This window comes from Corylus avellana, chromosome 4 (genome assembly GCF_965113065.1).
Source record: "Corylus avellana chromosome 4, dhCorAvel1.hap1.2, whole genome shotgun sequence".
Taxonomy (NCBI): Eukaryota; Viridiplantae; Streptophyta; class Magnoliopsida; order Fagales; family Betulaceae; genus Corylus; species Corylus avellana.
In genome coordinates, this window is record NC_142493.1 from 24,620,051 (window position 1) to 24,639,126 (window position 19,076).

General features: G+C 34.3%; 1 protein-coding gene across 3 annotated transcripts; it reads right to left on the reverse strand.

The window, feature by feature from the left end:
• Positions 1–1,802: 1,802 nt before the first annotated feature.
• TZP (zinc knuckle (CCHC-type) family protein) lies at positions 1,803–17,311 on the reverse strand. 3 transcript variants are annotated; one of them, XM_059589768.2, is made up of 7 exons: positions 16,963–17,305; positions 7,575–8,063; positions 7,190–7,357; positions 4,599–6,879; positions 3,632–3,747; positions 3,330–3,442; positions 1,803–2,219 (listed from the first exon to the last, which is right to left on the reverse strand). In XM_059589768.2, the coding sequence occupies exons 2-7, from the start codon at positions 8,029–8,031 to the stop codon at positions 2,109–2,111; spliced, it is 3,246 nt and encodes a 1,081-aa protein (XP_059445751.2). In that variant the 5' UTR covers positions 8,032–8,063; positions 16,963–17,305; the 3' UTR covers positions 1,803–2,108. The 3 variants fall into 3 exon arrangements, with proteins under 3 accessions (XP_059445751.2, XP_059445752.2, XP_059445753.2); XM_059589769.2 differs by lacking the exon at positions 16,963–17,305 and adding an exon at positions 8,997–9,122; XM_059589770.2 differs by lacking the exon at positions 3,632–3,747 and having other exon boundaries at positions 2,130–2,219; positions 16,963–17,311.
• Between the last annotated feature and the right edge of the window lie 1,765 nt (positions 17,312–19,076).

Here is a 19,076-nt window from a genome sequence, read left to right on the forward strand (position 1 = left end):
TTTATTGTGAAATATTTTTTTTATAAGGAATCAAAAAGTAGTTTTCTTTCCTAAATTGAGAGAAAATGGTTGGGAAGCTACTGCTAGTTCTTAGAACATTCCCAGCAGACTCCCTATAAGGAAGTCTGTTCCCTAAGATTAGGGAATATGTCCAAAAAATCGTAAAATACATCCCACAACAGACTCTCTAAATGAACCCTATACATTAGAATTGCTACAGTAAAACCCAATGTTTTGGGTTCCACTATTGCAATCTTTATGATTATTAAAAAAAAAAAAATGGTTCTCTCTCTTCTCTCATCTCTCCTCTCATATATATTATATAATTAAAAAAAAAACAAATATTTTAATGATATATGGAATGATTAAGAAAAGCTATTGGAGTGTATTTTGACATAGAAAAGTAAAAAATAATTTGAATCCTTAAATGTAAGGAAAATGACGAGGAAGCTGTTGGAAATACTAATAAATCTCATATGGGTATTCTATCATCAAAATATTTTGATGAGACAAATATATATATATATATATATATATATATATATATATATATATATATTATTTTTATATTTTTAAAAGTGTGAGTTTTAGTTTGTTAGAGCATTAGTAGCAGCTTCTCAAAAAATTTTCCTCAATTTAGAGCATAAAATTACTTTTTGATTCCCTATAAAAAACACTTCACAATAGATTTTTTTATTTTTCCTTATATTAATTAAATACTATTTTTTTTTATCATTGTAACCAATGAGAGAGGAGAGAGGAGAAAAAATTGTTGGGACATGAGAGAGGAAAGAGAGTCATTTTTTAATAACTTAATAATGCATTGGGCATCTATCGTGCATTGGAAAACACTATAGATGCCCTTTAATGTTGGTTATATTTAGGACTTCTGATATAGGTGTTTTTTTGTGAATTTTTTCTTTTTTTAAAAAAAAAAAAAAATTTCTTAAATATAGGAAAGAGAATGTGCTATAGAGAATTTGCTGCTAGTGCTCTTAGTATCTTTATTTTGAAAAAAAATAATAATAATAATAAAAAATAAAAGGAAAGGGGAATTTTAACAAATTAAGACCGATGGATTGAGGCTCCCTCGAGAAGTTTCATTGGCACGGGATGCCATAAACAACACTTTATAGGTTCCATCTTATCTTCTGTCACCTTCAAACAGATATAGTAATAGTAGGACATGAAAGTCGTTGTCTACCATCTTATTGGGGCGCATTTTTTTTTTTTTTTTTTTTTGGGTCTTATTCGCCTTTAGCTGCTTGATTTTATTTTCTACGATCATGGGGCCTACTGGGTCCATATTAGAATATGCTTAAATACGCAAAAGAATAAATTGTTAGGTTTTGAAAAAATTTTGGCTTTAAATTCCGAAAAAACCTAGATATTCTACAAACATAAGATTTAGATGCTTTATGTAAGGGAAAGAATTTTCTATACGGATGGATTCCGGAAAAATGAACGTTGCTATGTTATCATGTTAAACTACCAGGTCCACTACTTATTACAAAAGCTTAAGTTAAAATGAAATGTATACTTAAAACCAATTTGGGATTGCATTGAAATTGTATGGATGGTTATTATAAGGGAAAGAATTTCCTCTACGGATGGATTATGGAAAAATGAATGTTGTTCTGATATTATATTAAATCACCACTTATTACAAAAACTTAAGCCGAAATGAAAGACTACTTAAAGCCGATTTAAATTGTATTATATATATATATATATATAGCATTTCACATAAAACTGGCTGCAATCTCATATTACTCCAAGAAAAGTTGCACAGAAGACACAGCTGGACCACAAAGGTTCTTTCAATCAGTGTGTGATGTGAGTCAGTATTACAGAAATCGTATATTATTCTACTTCTTCACAAAGTCACAATGGCAGTAAAATCTAATTTCCTAATTTCAGCTGGACGTGTACAAACATAAATATAAATTTTAAAAAAAATTATATATATAATATGCACAATAAAACAACATCGCTCGCTACCTGTCTCGCTTCTCACTCTGCATTCTGTGTTTTTAATTGCCGAGGCTTTCAAAGACAATTAATTCCTGGAGAAAAAAAAAAAAAAAAAAAAAAAAAACACAAGATGCCTACAACAAGCCTAACATTCTTTTCTTTTTCACTTTCACTCTTAAATCTTCTTCAGAAGGGATCTTGATATTGTCCTTTGAGGTTGTACTCCACCATGCCATCAGCTCATCCTGCATAATGTGACCCACATTCAGAATATACTAAAATCTCAGTTCTAGAATGCCAACATGTTCATAGTTGATCAAAACATTAGGAGTCGCCATAAAGGTGATATCAAATAACAATTATACGACAAACGAATCCCAACGGTCTAACAATTGACAGGTTTGTATGATATATATTTAACATTTTCAAACTGCATAAATATCCGGTTCTTGAACTCATCAACATGGGGTGTTCTTCACCTTATACTGTTAAACCATGTCAAGTTCGAAACAGGATGAAAGCACAAACTAGCAAGTTGTGGTTCACATGATTTTGGAATTCCAAAGTTTCTTCAAACTTAAATTCTACTGACCATTTATGGGTAAACTTGTACCTGTTTTTATGTATCAAGATATAACCATATTTGACTGAAGGAGTTCAAAACATTACTATCTTGCATGTCAATTTATTTTCTAGCTGCCCGTGTGTTTGATATGAATCCGATATTTGATGGATAATTCGAACAAAAGGAAAAGAGACTACTAGATGGAATGTAATTTCTGTGCAATCAATCAACTAGAAAAATTGTGATTAACGAAAGGAAAATGCTTAGGGTACTACAATTTTTACTACAAAATCGATTACAAACTTATGTGTTATTTCATAATTGGTGAAATAATTAAGAGTATATAGTTCACAAGTTGGCCACTATGATTATTTTGCCAATTATAGACTGCCACGTTAGTTTATAGAGAACTTTGTAGTCAAAGTTGTAGTATTCCTAGCCCTACTCTTAACAAAATTAGAACCTGCCATATTTGGCGCTCCCTGAATTGGAAATAAAGTCTCACTTTACAAGTAATCAGAAGGGAAAAAAGAAAAAGAACTTTATTTTCAAAAAACTAGTATTTGACTTGGCCATTCCGGCACACAATTTGAACAACTTCATGCATGCATCAACAAGGGAAGAAAACCTCTAATAACCATATAAATGTTATGGAGTGCTGTACAATACATTAACCCCACAAAGAACTACAGAAATAACTGAATCAAGCTTGTAACTGAAATAGCTTAGAAGCATAGAAACCGTGTGTGAAGAAGAAATGATAGGTTACAAATTCAAGTCAAACTATTACCTCAAGGAAATCATGGTTGGAGATATATTGACTCTCAACTAAGCATTTGATTCCCCCTACGTTTACACACACAGAAATGTTGGCATTCTGTTGCAAATTCACTATTTGCTTCCCTGTGCATCCAGAAGAATAAGAAGAACGGAATCACAGGAACAATCACAATTAGTCATTACAAAGTAAGGCTTTTAAAGAAGTGCACCAATATATTCCACTACTTTGTTAATAAATATAAAAAATATTCTACTTTACAAATTGATTAGTTATAAAATAAGTTAACAATCATGAATTAATTCAACTTATACCAGTTATGCAGGCCACATGGTATCCAGTTCCCCCTAGTCCTTCTTCCCACTTCCCAAGCCGCACGCGCAAGAAAAAACCATCAAGATGAGACAGTGACATATGGGAATTCATCCATCTGGTGGCCATGCAACAGAGAAAATATTCTCTTAGTACATGGAGAATATCAATTATGGAGATGATTTCCATAGGAAGAACTAAGTTTCAAAGTCATCCCTTGGAAGTATTGTTTTATAAACTGTAAGTCTACTAGAAAAGTGCGTTCTACCAAGATAAACCAAAATGAAAAATTGAAGAAAGAAAACAGTTAATAATTTGGTTGATCATCAAACATCAAAAGAACAAAAAATGAAGTTTTGGAAGCCAATGCATTTCATTAAAATAGTAGAGTAGGACTTACTCCAACCACTGAAAATGGGATTTCTTATGTCCCTTTTTGACATGTGGGTATGTAATTGTTTCTTCTAGACGGCTAGGATTCCATGTGAAACCATCATCCTAGAAATAGGGTGTTATTTAATGTAAATATAAAAAATTAAAAAGAAATCCTGAAAAACAGGAAAGCTCTTTCTGACACAAAGAATGAGAAACAAGTGTAGGTGTCTTCTTGGTCAGATTAAGCAGCTGCCTTCGCCCCACCCCATTGATTAACACCGGGCATCCTGAGAACTCAAAAAGAATTGCAAAGATTCATTCAATAGCAAAGAAAACACCGCCACATTTGTTTGGCTTGAATTTACTTGTTTGCAAGTCTCCTATGCCTCAAACATACAATTATAGGTGGGCTACTAAATGTAGTTCATAAATAAAGGACACTTAAGCAAATTGTTAAATTTTGCTCTATCCTCAAAATGTCAGAGGGAATATCAAGTGTAAACATGTTACTTTGCCGTATATAATGGAAATTCTAATCAAACAAATAATTAAGAACATGAGTTGACTGATGATTGATTAATATGCTCTACTTACTTTAGGATATCTGAGCGAGACAAACGAAGGCTTTTTATAGTGTCAAAGATTCCTTTTGGTACATCTGAAATTTGTATATTGGCAGGTGTGGTCTTACGTTCTTTTAAATAATTTTCCCCAGAACTTGAAGCAATATATTTCTTCATTGAATTTGCATCAGATCTGACTTTTTCAGGGGCTATCGCTTCATTCAGTTTCTGGTGACAACCATGATCTGATCTTCTAAGATCACTCCCATCACAGGCAGCTTGAAATTGTCTTTTCCGATCAGTTAGCAGTTTGAAATTTTCTTTACCTCCTGTTTCATGATGCATTTCGCTAGGGCCAACAAAAGAAGCACTGCAATTTGTTTGATGTTGCCCTCTTGAGGATACAGTGGGACATGCAACAGCCCAATGATTGCGCTGGAAACATCTAATGCACAAACAAGGCAATTCTTCTGCCCCATTATATGAATCGATATTCCTAAGAAGATCCTCAATCTCACTTTCTGTTATCTCAGAACACTCTTGTAAATGGTGACCTTTACTGCCACAAAACAAACAGGTTATAGTTGCATGAGTTGCATTATCTGTTACATCCAATGGTAGGATGTGTTTGAGGGCATCCAACCTTCTTGCAAAGATAGAAGCCATTGCCTCTGAACTTCTAGATTTTGGGGAAGGCAGTAAAGGGCTCAGATTATATACAGATTTCTGATCATTGTGGCCTTCAACCCTATTAACACCAATGACAGCCTCAGTGTCAGCAGGACACTTCTGTGATTCTTTACCCAAAGCAAGCATAGGGTCTTCAATGGATTGCTCCCTCACTACCACACTTTTGTGATTTTTGGAAAAACCAACACGATTCTGAGGACAAGGAAGAAGCCTTGAGCAATCAGTGGAGCACTTGAGACCAATATCAATACTCTGCTCCCGATCATCCATGCTTAATAAGGGGCCAGAAGATTTTGTACAAAACCGAGTTATCCACAAGCTTCCCAGAGGGTTGTTCCCATAACCATAATTATTAGTTTTCTTCCCTTCAGATGGTGGGTCAGAATCAATGTTCTCAGCACTGTTAGTCTTTCGTTTACCCAGAGAGGTAGGGGGGCTTATTCCATTTTTTACCTTACCAAATTCCTTTTCACTTGAATTTTTATTCTTGCTGGAATTTGTCTTGCTATTTTCCTGACTGGTAGCATATTTCACAAGAAAGTTTTTTGGCTGGGTTGCAAAACTTGCTTCATTTCCAGATGCTGATTCATCTAACTTCTCATTTGGCAGCAGAAATTGTTTGCATATGTTATCACCATCCCCACGAATGGATACTGGAGTAGCATTAATGTTACATACCTTGTTAGCCAGTTCAAGCTCCTTAGATCCTTTTCCAGTTTGATAATTAGCATTCAATGCTGTTGCTTCTCCTTCCACCTTTGGGCAATATAAGGACTGAAAAATTGATCGAAAACCGATTTTGAACCCCTGTTCTTGATTCTTGTTGCATATGAGCAGCTTTTGCTCAGGCGGATTCTGGTGTTCATGACCAGGATGTGCAATGGCAAGAGCAGGAGAAGGCACCTCGTCTTGCATTGGTTTGGAGAGGCCCTTCATCATGTTTGATATCCAATTCATAAATGAGCTATTTTGTCTATTATAGGATGTCGAACCCGGTGTTTCTTGAATTTCCCTTTTCACTCTTTTACTCCCAACAATCAAGTGTTCTTCAAAGCTCCACCTCTTCTTGCCTTTAGAAAATAACCCAGCACTGTTGCAGCTTTCAACACTCTCATGGCTGTCATCTTCCTCTTTTGACAATCTTTCATTAAAATCTCCATCAGATAAAGCCTTTTCCTTTCCTTTCCATCTATGCATATGGATTATGCTGTTAGTTGGAGAGAGTTTAATTGGAACAGTCTTGTTTCTGGGAAGTACCTCTTCACCCTGCTGAGAGTAGTTTTTACCTTTATGAGAAAATTCTGATTCTACAATCTTACTCACTGAATCACAAGCATTTTCACCAATCAGAGTCTGTAAATCATTCTCGGCAGTTTGCTCCAGTTTTTCCAAAGGCCTTCTGCCTGTCGACCTAAGAATCTGGACTGGAGTTTCAGAAGCTTTGCATTCATCCACAGGGTGAACATCAGAGGCCAAAACATCATTCATTCCCAATATTTGATAGCCACTTCCAAAATCTCTGCCTCCACCAATACGATCCCCAGAAAATGGTTCATTTGCAACCAGATAAGGTCTAGGTTCATCTAGTTTGGCCGCTGAAATATCAGCTGTTCTTCCCAGGCCTGTTGGTAATCAGTAGGTCATACACGTCAGAAGAGAAGAAAATGATGAAATCTCCAAAAACTTTGACAAAAGTAAAATATAAAAGAAAATTTCCGCATAAAATGGAAGGCAAAACACTTTGCAGTACTTGTGTGTTTGAAGCAAAACAGGAAGTGACAAAAATTTTCTATGGCTCTTGCAGAAAGTATAGGACCCTGTCTTAGTTCCATTTTTAGAACAATAGATCAGTTAACCATTGACCTGTTTCAGCTGTGATAGCTTCCTAGGACCATCTCCTGGATAACAAAGGCTAAAGATAGAAGCATGCACCTGGCAAACAGGAAAGATTGTTTTCTCTCGTCTCAATTTCAGCCATTTGAATATCGATTTGAGCACAAATATCATCCCCGTCACTCTTTCTTTGATCATCCTTTTGAGTAACATGTAGAACAGAGGGTCCCACCGCAGTGTTCTGTTCCTCCACATTACCAACAGGTCCTGCCAAACAAAAGTCCCGAGGTTTTGAAAGGCGATCATAGAACTCTATACGTATTGTTTTATACATAGATATGATCGATATTGATAGGTTCACACAATCATTATTATACAACTTGATTCATTTTCATAATCTTTTCGAACGAAACAACATTTAGACCAAAAACCAAGCCCAACCACTCCCTAGCTCACAATTTAACTTGAAAAACTTTTTCCTTACCTGTGTCATGTTCATGCTTTGGTCCACATCCTGGCATGCTAACAGAATCACTTGTAGGAGACCCAGTCGAAGTATTTGTACCAGCAAATTCATCCTTCGCATGACATGCTACTTGTGATGTCATGACTTCAACTATAGGATTGTCAGTATCAGACCCCCCGTCTGTAGTGCTTTTAGGCATCAAAAAAGCCACCTTGCTTGGTCCTGCACCCCACAAAAGAGAGGCTTTCTTATCGGCGAAGCTCGAATCAGCACATTTGAGACTCAAACCTTTCTGTGGGGACCAAACTAATTCAGACAGGGGGTCAGGGGCTACAAATGTCATGTGTATCCTTGAACCTGCATTTGCACCTGCACCTGAATCATTGTTCAGTTGTCTCTGGATGCACTGGTGAGAATAACCCAGAGCAAGTCCTAAATCAGTCACTGGTTCTATGTTCTCATTGTCCACATTCATCCTTGGTTGGATAAACTCCTCAGTAGGCAATCCTGAAATGCTAACAGGGACCAGATTAGTCTTATCCATGGTACTAAACATGTGAACTATGTAACAATCCTAACAAGTAGTTCTCTCTCCATCTAATGTGGAAGCCAGGTTTTGGAATACAAAATGTATCATTGGAATTGCTAGATTAAACATACAGTAGCAGCATTGCTTCCACTTGAAAATTGAACTGGGTCTGATAAGTATAGAAGATGAACTACTCTTTGAGATCTATTTCATAAACATTGAACATAAATTGCTTTGAATGGGTAAATCAATCATTTGATGCTGACCGGCGAGGTCTAACCCGGACAGGTCTTTAAACCATATGCGATCTTAGTTACCCTAGTAGTTAAGCTCTCGCAGAACAGAGCCTTAAACCAAAAAAAATAAAAGCTACGAATGTAGCAAGTTTTGCTAATTGAAGAAAAAGGGCATGCTCTTCTGGAGCTGGTACAGAAATGGGTGCTTTTTTTATGTTGTTTACCCTAGTTACTATGGGGATTTTGGGCAAGACCTATGTGGGGCACCTTTTGGGTGTGGGATGCTCGTTTAACCTATTTTTGCTCTCTCTTTTACATATTCCTATGTTGTCTATGAATTTCTTTTTTTGTTAGCTAGCTTACCGATCATGATAGCACTTTAAAATCCAAATCCAAAATGAAGTGGAACTGTGAGAGTTTTATTTGTATTGCATAAAAGTAATCTATATATTATATAATATTAGAAATAATATTGTAGTGGATGAATCTTGAAACGTGACATGAGCTGCAACAAACAAGCAAAACCAAGTGGTTCGATCAAACAATTATTCTTGACTAGACTACTAATTATCTTAGGATCTTCATCCTAGACGGCTTACTTATACCCCTCCCCTCACAGAAGAACCAAGCAAGGGATGAGTTTGCACCAAGCGAAGGCTCGTTCAGACCACATACCAAGCTTTTATTAGAAAGGAACAAACAGGAGTGCTCCACCTCGAAAGAGAAGGAACGGGACGAGCAGGAAGCATCTCCATGAAAGACAATAAAGCCCCTAGACCCGATGCCTTTAATGCAGGCTTCTTCTTCAAAGCCTGGAGTATAGTGGGAAGACAACAGTTGAATAGAATTATGAAACCAGAAGGTGAAGATTTAATCCAATTTATGGAAAGCAGCTGTCTTAGAGATTACCTTCCTCTTCCTTCTCTTATGAGCAAAGGGAGAGGAATTAAACTGGATGTATATCGCACATTGGTAAAGCCCCACTCATTAACTTCATCATTGACTACAAGTCCTTTGTTATGCCAAGAAAATATTCTGACAGCCTGAAAATCAAATCTAACCGATCTGTGACCTAATATATGACAAAGACATCTTAGAATCCTATGGCAGTAGGGATGGCATTTCTAAGTCCTAGAATCCTCTCACAATTGCATATTGACGACCTATTGAGTTTGTATGGGTAAAATATGATAAAGATATATTTCAAGTAATGCAACTTTGCTAGAGTAACTTATAAATCACCATAAAGCATCTAAAACACAGAGAGAGAGAGAGAGAGAGAGTGAATAATCTTCTTAACAGCCATTGATGATAATCATGATAAAAATTTCTTTTGATGAAAAACCATTATGTTCTCCCACCAAGTCAAACCACATTTTTCGACCTTTTCATTGCTCTCAACATATAATGTTCAACTTAATGTATCTGAAGCACTATTCTAAATCCCTCAAGCATTAAAAGAAGCATTAAAGCAAAAAAAAATATTTTGAACATATAACATTTCAGCTTGCAGTATGATAAGGAAGTAACAAAGAACATTCTGGGGTGGATTTGTACAAAACTATATGAAAAAAATTTGGAAAGAAGAAAGCTGGAAAAGTGCAGTTTGAACCATGATCAAAAGCCATTCGAATGGAACTCCTTCAGGGAGTGAGAGAGAGCTTTGTTAGAAGAGAGTGAGAAATTCGTTTGGGAAGTAACATCCGAACACACTCATAAATTCCAGATGGCGGCTAAGGTGTCCTTTTTAGTCTTTTAATATATTTTCTTTCGTTAAAAAATAATTTGGGGAAAATGTACCAATAGTTGCGATTTGGCCCCTCTCTTAGATGTTGGTGGTAAAATAGACAAAAATGGCATGTGTGACTTACAAGTGCATGTTTTAAACTTGAAAAATCCAAATTATCTCTAGTTTTGGAGGGAAAATGTAATAATTTTATTTCTAAAAAGGAAAAAGAAAGAGAGGAAGGGCTGAGGGATGTTTGAACATCCTCAAAGGATTTTGGGGTTGCCGAACACCCCTTCAAGCCTAAGGAGTGGTTCAAACCCTCAAAGCCTATTGAGCAGCCACTCCCTTTTTTGGGATGACCGAACCAGGGTTGACCAGCCCCTAGAGTCTTTTAGAGATGGCCTAATTGAGGGGGTGTTAGGCAACAGGCTTTTGGGGATGGTCGAACCATCCCTCAACCTTGATTCAGCCATTCCTAAAAGCATTTAGGGGGTGATCGCCCACCCCTCAACCTTTAAGGGATTGTCACCCACCCCCAAAGGCCTTCAGGATATGATTGACCACCCTCTCAGCATTGATGGGTGTTTGGCCACCCCATAAAGTAGTTGACCACCCTAAACCTTCCCCTCTCTCTCTCTCTTAAAAAAATGGTTACATCTTTGCCTCCAAAATCAGGATAATTTGGACATTTCAAGTTTAATATATGCACTTGTAACTTAGTACAAAATTTGCCGTCCATTATAATGCCAACATCTAACGGTGGAGCCAAATCACAATTTTTTTTTTTTTTTTTTTGATAAGTAGCCAAATCACAATATTATGATAGTTTAAAGGAGTCTACTGTCACAAATTGGTAGTTTAGGAGTGTATTTGTGAATGTAGTTGGGCATTTTATGTCCAAAATATGCACGTTTAGAACATTTGCACTATTTTCCATCCATTTTAATGCCACCAGCTAATGAACATACCATTTTGCAACAAAATGGTAGTTTGAGGGGGTTAAGTATCACAAATTGTAGTTTGGTGGCATCTTTCCCAAATAATTTAATATGTTTCCTTGTGTGAAGAAATAGAATTTTGGTTTAGTTTTTTTATTCTTTCCTTATTTTTAAGAGTCATCAATAACTTCTTTAATTAAGAGTCAATTAGAGTTTTTATTGTAGCCTATATATAGGCATGTATTGAACATCAAATTAGGTTTTTTTTTTTAAATGATATTTCAATAAACTTTACTCAAGAGAGAGTTTTTCCTTCCCTGGTATATTCCAAAGCTAAGAGGGTTTAACTTTATTTAGCCTTTGTTCCTACACCTTTCACCATGTCAATTGGTATCAGAGTGTGAATTTTGCCCAACTGGATGACTAATTATGGAGTTGTAGGAAGATTTCCCATCAATATTGCTCATGGGGACGCAGCCATTGTGGGGGCAACTATTGGGGGACAGAGGCAGCAGATAGCGAAGATTTGCAATATGCTTGCAAGACTTGTAGCTAACCAAGGTCACACTACCACAAATTACAGGTTAGAAATGTTGTTTGGGGCTACCTATTGACAGACATGTACACCATGAATGGGTTATGCACTGAAGATGGTGCTCGTGACCTGTCTATTTACAGACATGCTCAAAGCAACCCTTTTCACATGCTATGGAGTGACCCATTCATATTTGCTCTTGTGAGCTCCTCATCTACAACGAATTTTAACAATGAATATAAGGGGAGCACAATTGAAGTGAATTAAGGCTTTTGCTGAACAAAAAAGAATAAGAAGAAGATAAAGATGAAAGCATGATGAAAGTGACTGACTGAAATAACGCTTCTCCTCAAAAGATGATAGACATGTGGAAGTAATTTTAAAGGTACCTACACGTGAAGGGAAAAAAAGTGCAATGGAAGATCCCCAAAAACTTTACCTTGAAATTGTGACTTGGTTGTCAAAGATAGAGAAAGTGTTAGGTTTTTCGTGTTGACAAATTTAGTGTCAAAATATATGGAGTTGTACGTTTTAAGGTTCAGGTTTAAGTTGTTGTTAAAGTGCAGTTCAAGACTTGGTTGACAATTGAAGAACAAAAGCTGGCGATTGCAACCTCGATCAAAACGTGTTCAATTGGGATAGTTTTTAAAGTCTCAATGTGAGAACCAAAATGTCTCAATTGCAAGTTTGATCGAAAGGGGATAGAATGAGGTCATGAAGACATTTTGGGCTTGTTTGAGAACACTTTTTGGGGAAGTTTTTTCCTTTTAGCAAAAAAAAATTAATAAACAACTCCAAACACTCAAAACTACTGCCATCTTTATGTCATATTATAACACTTTATCAACCAAAAAGTCAAAAACACCCTCTAAATCAAAAGAAAGTTCAAGTTCTAGAAAGGCCTGATCACACAAACTATCATACCTTGTTTGAATGCAACTGAATCACAATGTTTCACACGTCTCACATAATGCCCCGATTGCAATCACAATCAAAGCTCGTTTGATTGGTGCTACGCCATGGTGTTTCGCAGAATGCCTTGATCGCAACCTCGATAGATCACCGTTATGCATTCTTTGTGAAACCCTAGTTCTAGATCGATTGAGACTAATTCCCATTAGATTGAGACAACTGTACCTTGTTTAATTTTTTAACCGAATTACTCATTAAATCTTATTTTTCTCCCCATCTATATAAGCCTAACAAGCCACAAATTTCAAAATTTAGAAAGACTATTTTTCATTGTTCTAGGAGAGGTTCCTAAACACCTTTTTTTTTTGATAAGTTTGGTGCATTAGTGCTGGTATGATCGCACCCGGGATCCTAAATACCTTTGAGCCTAAATAGTTCCAATACCTCTCCTTGATTCTCATTAAACCACAAAAAGAAAGAGTTCAGCTACCAAGTTGTAGGGGACAAGGTTTGTTTGTAAAGGAGATTCCTGTAAAAGAAGGTCAGAGGTTCTAGAGCTACTACAATGGGAGGCAAGCGAGTCGTTTGCTGGGGTTACAAGTCAAGGTTTACAAAGGTTTTATATGTTGACTAGTTGTAACACAAGTCTTCGATAGTGGATTGTTTTGGTGTTGGTTGGTGCCCAGAATAGTTTTTTTTTTTTTTTTTCTTGAAGAATTCTTCAAAAGTTTCCACTTTATTATCAAAACTTTTGTGTTGGTTGATTTTATGCTTGTTTCGATTTTGGTGATTATCTTTGTGGTGTTTAGTTTTAAAGTTGATAACTTTGCTAATTTGAATTATGTGATAAGGTTGAGATAATATATGATTTGTCACAACTTGAGGTCTAAAGTATATTTTTCAGAAAGCATCTATAGATCCAAGTTTCAACCACTTCTTCGAAATCTTTGAAATATATAAATCATGGTTGATTGAAAAAAAATAAAATAAAATGAGACTACTACAAATCAGGAGAGACTATTTATTTATTTATTTATTATTTTTTTTTTTTGATATGTTCGCACAAAGGGAGAGAAATGGGAGAAAGGGCTTCGAATTAGTGACCTTAAGGAGAGCCTACTTGCCACTTGACAAAAGTAGTCAACATATGAATGGTTTAAAAACCATCCTCGAGGATGAGTTTTTTTTAATATTATTATTATTATTATTATTATTATTATAATTATATAAGTAGAGGAGACTGATGTAGAACACTTTGGAATGGATTTGCACAAAATTATATAAAAAAAAAAAAAAAAATTCAGAAAAGTGCGGTTTTCAAACGATGGTCGAAAGCCATTCAGACAGAACTCATCCAAGAGATCATAGGAAGTTTGATTGAATGGTGGGTCAACATGGAAAGTAGCTTTCAAATGCTTGCACAAATTCCAGATGGTGGGGCTAGGTTTTATTTTTAATCTTCTTATTCTATCCTTATTTTTAAAAATAATAATAACATTTCTTATGTGAGAAAATAGAGTTTTGGATGTTTCTTTTATTCTTTCCTTATTTTTAAGAGTCATTTATAATCTTCTTTAATTTGGAGTCAACTAGTGTTATTATTGTTGCCTATAAATAGGAGTAGAGTAATGCCACATCAAAATTATAATTGTTATTATGATATTTTAATAAATTTATTCAAAAGAGAGATTCTTTCTTTCGTGGTGGATTCCATATCTGGGAGGGTTTAACGTTGCTTAGTCCATTAAACTATGACCTTATGATATCAAGAAATATGTAATGCAAAGAACTACATGAAAGTATCTTTTTGCAAGTTATCCTTTGAAAAACATGTGTACTTGTATAACATGTCTAGACTAACTACAATCAATATCCGAAGAAACTAAGGGAAAGTATCAGAAAAATTGTTCAAAAATAATGGAATTAAATTAGCAAAACATACGAGGCAATGGATTGTGACTTTGCAACTAGATTAAGAAAACAGTATATTTGCAAGATATCCCTCAACTTCCAAGCTATATGTGCTAATAAAGAATAACTTAATAACATGTAAGCTTAAGCTATTTGAATTTTCAATTGTAGGGTTAATTGTTGTCACCCAATTGCTGATTGCATTTTAATTAGTGGTTTTATACTTGGTAATCATATTGTGAAAGAACAAGCTGATTGCATGAAGAATCAGAAAACCAAACTTTTACTACTAACACAATTTTTTCTGAAATAATGAGGAACCCCGTGGCATATAGAAGAGCCACAATCACTATGGTCGATTTGCTTATGCTGATGGACTGCAATAAGTTAGATAGTATTTTGGGCCTATAAAATGAATACAGAACCCTACTTCCTTAGCTAAAAATTCAACTTTATATGTATAATACAAAGGGAAAAAAGAACTCATATCATACACACACATGTAAACAACCTAGGACCATATTACTTTCAAAACAAAATGAATTATGAGAATAAGAAATGAAGCAACATATTGCAAGTGTAAATGGCCAAATTAATCGATAGATTTTGAGGCTTAAGGCGACAAGTTTAATTGAGGCCCTTTTTCCTATATTTAAATATCAATTATATAATACTTAATATTATATTTAAAAAAAAAAAATCAGTATTCTCGCTTTTTGGGATGCAAAATTACTAATTAAGTTTTTATATTCAAGTTTTTTTAACACCTCTTTTTCAATTGATAATATGGCTAATCAATTTAATCTTTCTTGTTACATTGTTGGTCTTAGATAGGATTTTATCAATCTTAATATTGGAAAACTTATTTCTGCAGAAGCAACTGCAACACTTATTTGTCAATAAAATTCTATAAGCGACACATGCATTGGGAAAAGAATAACCGACCACCCCAATGGGTGGTCAAGCCACCCACTTTATTTTTCATATTTTTCATATTTTTTTATTTTGTTTTAAGTTTAAAATTATAAAATAATATATATGGATGTTTTTGAAAAATGTATTCCATTCCTTAAGGATTAGCTAAGCCACTCATTTTTTGAGTGGCTTAGCTAATTCTCAATAATAGTGTGTTACCAAACAAAGAAATAGCTATACCTAAGATTAGCTAGTCCATTCCAAGGGTCTATTCTGCAAACCAAACGGGGCCTAAGTCTTTTTATATAGTTTAATATGTCAATTAGAGCACTATCCTCCATTTGTAAAATTTCTTTTAGAAGTTTTAGATCTGAAAATAAATATAAACCGTCAATATTATAATAGATATAATGTTTTAGAAAACTTTCAAGATTAAGACAATTTTTTGCAAACTATCATCATCAAGGTCTTGAATTGGCAATTGTTTTTTTTTGATAAGTAAATATATAGAAGTTGGTTTGAGACAGAGGTGGAAGAAGAAGAGAAAGTGTACCTTAAAACTTTGTCGTATTGATGTGCCTCTTAAAAAGAGGAGAAGAATTGTTAGACAATCATGAAACTGAAGAAGAGGAGAAGAATTCAATTTTGAATAAGACTTGAAGGGAAAAATAAAGAGAGAAATGGAAAGTTATAAAGAGTGATTTGTAATCGAATATGACGAGAAAAAAAAAAAGCTGGACGTTGAAGACTTTTTGAGCGTTTAACTCTCTGTTGCACAATGCAAACAGTGGGAATTTATGCACTTTAAAGACTATTCGTTAGCATTTAATTCAAAAAAAAAAGTTACGCATCTTAGACTTAGAGACTTTCATGAATGTGAAAACAGGACTTTCGAAAGAAGTAAACAAGTGGGACTTTCCAAGAATTTATGAACGTTGAGACTTTCCATGAATATAATCTTAGAGACTTTCCAAAATTGTGGACAATTTTGCCATTCTAAATGCACCAAATGGAGGAAATGGAGGGGATTTGAAATAGAGAGATCCTTTTCCTTCAAATTAGTAATTATTTTTTTAACCATAATTGGAGGCCTTAATTAGAGATTATTTACTAATTATTTACCATATTAGAGCTTAAACAATCTTTTTTTAGGACTCATTCTATTGGGGCCTAAGGCGACCGCCTAAGTTGCCTAAGGCTTGCCGACAAAAAACAAAAGTTGCCTAAGGCTTCAACCGGCATAGAGTGTAAATATAAAAATACAGAGAAAAGTTAAATTATATATATATATAAAATAAATAAAAATAAAACAGAAATAACTTCTTGATTTCCCTTCAAGAAACCCTACTAGGACCATTCCATCCTAGAATGACTCACTCTAAATACAAAATATTTGAATGGAATTTGATCAAATCATATATCGAGAATAAAAAAGAAAAATTAAGCTCCTTTCTACAAATCGTAGCAAATATATTCATATTCATGTCTCAAGTAGATAGATTACATCATAAAAAAAAGTTAAAAAACCTAAAGATGTCAGGTACTCTTAGTCCTTAATTCGCAAAGCCTTAACTCAGAAATCAGGGAAAAAACAAACAAGAACACCATTATGATTCCAAGAAATGCAAGCTTCAGAAGCTACTCAGAGACGAAGCAATGAACTCACGGCAAAAGCAACAAAATTAAAGAAAACCCACATACCTCTCCTCCCTTGAATCCATAAGAATTGCTTTCCTTCAGGCTTCAGCCCCTTCTTTTACTATAAACGCCGCTCCAACAAGCGCAGTACAACCCAAAAGAAGGAAAATAATAAATGAAAGAACCTGAGGAGAAACAGAACCAGAGAGAGAGAGATACAGAGATACAGAGAGAGAGAGAGAAGGCGTGATGAATCTTAAAGACTGTGCAAGAGAGAGATAGAGAGAGAGAGAGATTCTGAGTTACAAAGCGCCCGCCATGCGTCCGGCTACCGCAGTTACATGAAGCTCTGCACCTCTTTTCCCAAGATTCTAACGTTATGAGGTTAAGGGAACTCCACGTGGCGCATCGCCTGCCAATAAAACTAATTTTTTCATAGAATAACAGCAGTGACGTATCGCAAAGTGAGAGAAAGAGAGTGAGAGAGAGAGGAGAGAGCTGTACATCAGTTGTGAAGATGTGTGTCCCTGTGTTTTGTTTTTAATTGGTTTTTATTTTTTTATTAGTTGTGATGTAATTTTTAAAATTATTAAATAACTAAAAAATTAATAATAATAATTTTAAATTTAATAATTATTTTAAAAGTTACATTACTTTTTAAAAAATAATTAAAAGAATACCAAACATTTTTCATTCCGTTTTCACCTCTAAAGTGCATATTTACGTGATTAATTAACCAAGTTTATGCCTTTTAAGTCAATGGAGAATATTTTTTGCTTTTTTACTCGAAAAGGAGTTTATCGTTACACACTTGTCATGTCAACTTCTCCTTAACTACTTTTTAGTGTTTCTTAATTTTTAATTAGTGTCTTCATCTCTCTCTTAATTTGAACCCTTGACTTGGGGTAATGTCCACCCAATTAATCGCTTTCTTTGATAAAACTTTTCTATTTAATTTTCTTTTTTTAAATACTTATAATTATTTTTATTATTATTATTATTATTTTTTGACATATTTACACACAAAAAAAAAAAAAATTCGAACTAATAACTTTCACTTCATTAAACATAATTTACAGTCAATTAAACTACTTTTTGAAAACAATTACTTTTATTATTATGGTACGTTAGAATACTTTAAAAAAAAAAAAAAAACACCCGATTAATTAAAAGACCACGAGGGTTATAAGATATAGAGTAAAGTAAATCTATAAATCACCCTATCATCCCCTCCCATCTCCCAATTTCATTAAAAAAATAAATAAAAAAAGACAAGTGAAGAAAGAAGATAATGCTTGGAAAAAAAGAAAAGAAATAAAGACAAAAAAAAATACTAAAAGCCTACGTACACCTTTGAAGCAACAAGATAGATGAACACAAAATAAAATATATAAAAAAATTAAAAAAAAAAAAGAAACAAAGTGACAAAACGTCTTTCATATCACTCAATTAAATTGCATTGACAAATGAGATGATCTGCAATTTGAAAAATGAAAAGACATAATAATAATAATAATAATAATAATAAGATTGATCATCTGAATCTGTGGACCACCGTGGTAATGTGGATGATGTTGGCTCAAGGGATTCCAACCACAAACCTGACTAGTTGAGGCTTGGACTATTCAAAGCCACCAAATACAGAGTGGTGGGGGGAGGGGAGTCCCTTTCAAGCAGTGAGACATGAAGTCGTGCAATTGCCGTTGCTGTTGTACAATAATCCACAGCACACAGTTTCTTTCGCCATAAAGTTTTTGATAACATTTTGTGATTCTGAAAGCTGTCCATGATTTTGATCGCCAATTGCTACTTGTGCAGGTATAAAGCCAAGCCACTGCAATTTGCACTCACCATGCATACAACTAGCTACCTTTTTTCTTTTCTTTTCTTTTCTTTTTTTCAACAATTAATACAGAAAAATAGAAGGGAATCTAATGGAGGAAAAATGTAATGGTTAAGTGATTAAATTTATCTATTTCTATCAGTTTAAACTTTTAGGATAACTGGTAATTTAATAAAGATTTGCATACAAGTACTTATTATATGGTTGTGTTTTAATTAAAAATAGTTAAAAAGAGTATGATCAAGTGGGTGTAATTGGTTTCTTAATTTATTTATTTATTATATTTTTTTTCTTATAACTTAAAGCAAAATGAAAAAAGTGGTTAAAGTCTCAT

Bases quoted from the DNA above. Each gene is read 5' to 3' on its own strand.
- TZP (XM_059589768.2), bottom strand. From the start codon at position 8,031: ATGAATGTGGACAATGAGAACATAGAACCAGTGACTGATTTAGGACTT. The intron at 6,880-7,189 runs GTGCATGCTTCT...GATTACCAACAG, and splicing joins CAATCTTTCCTGTTTGCCAG to GCCTGGGAAGAACAGCTGAT. The intron at 2,220-3,329 runs GTAATAGTTTGA...CACATTATGCAG, and splicing joins CCAACCATGATTTCCTTGAG to GATGAGCTGATGGCATGGTG.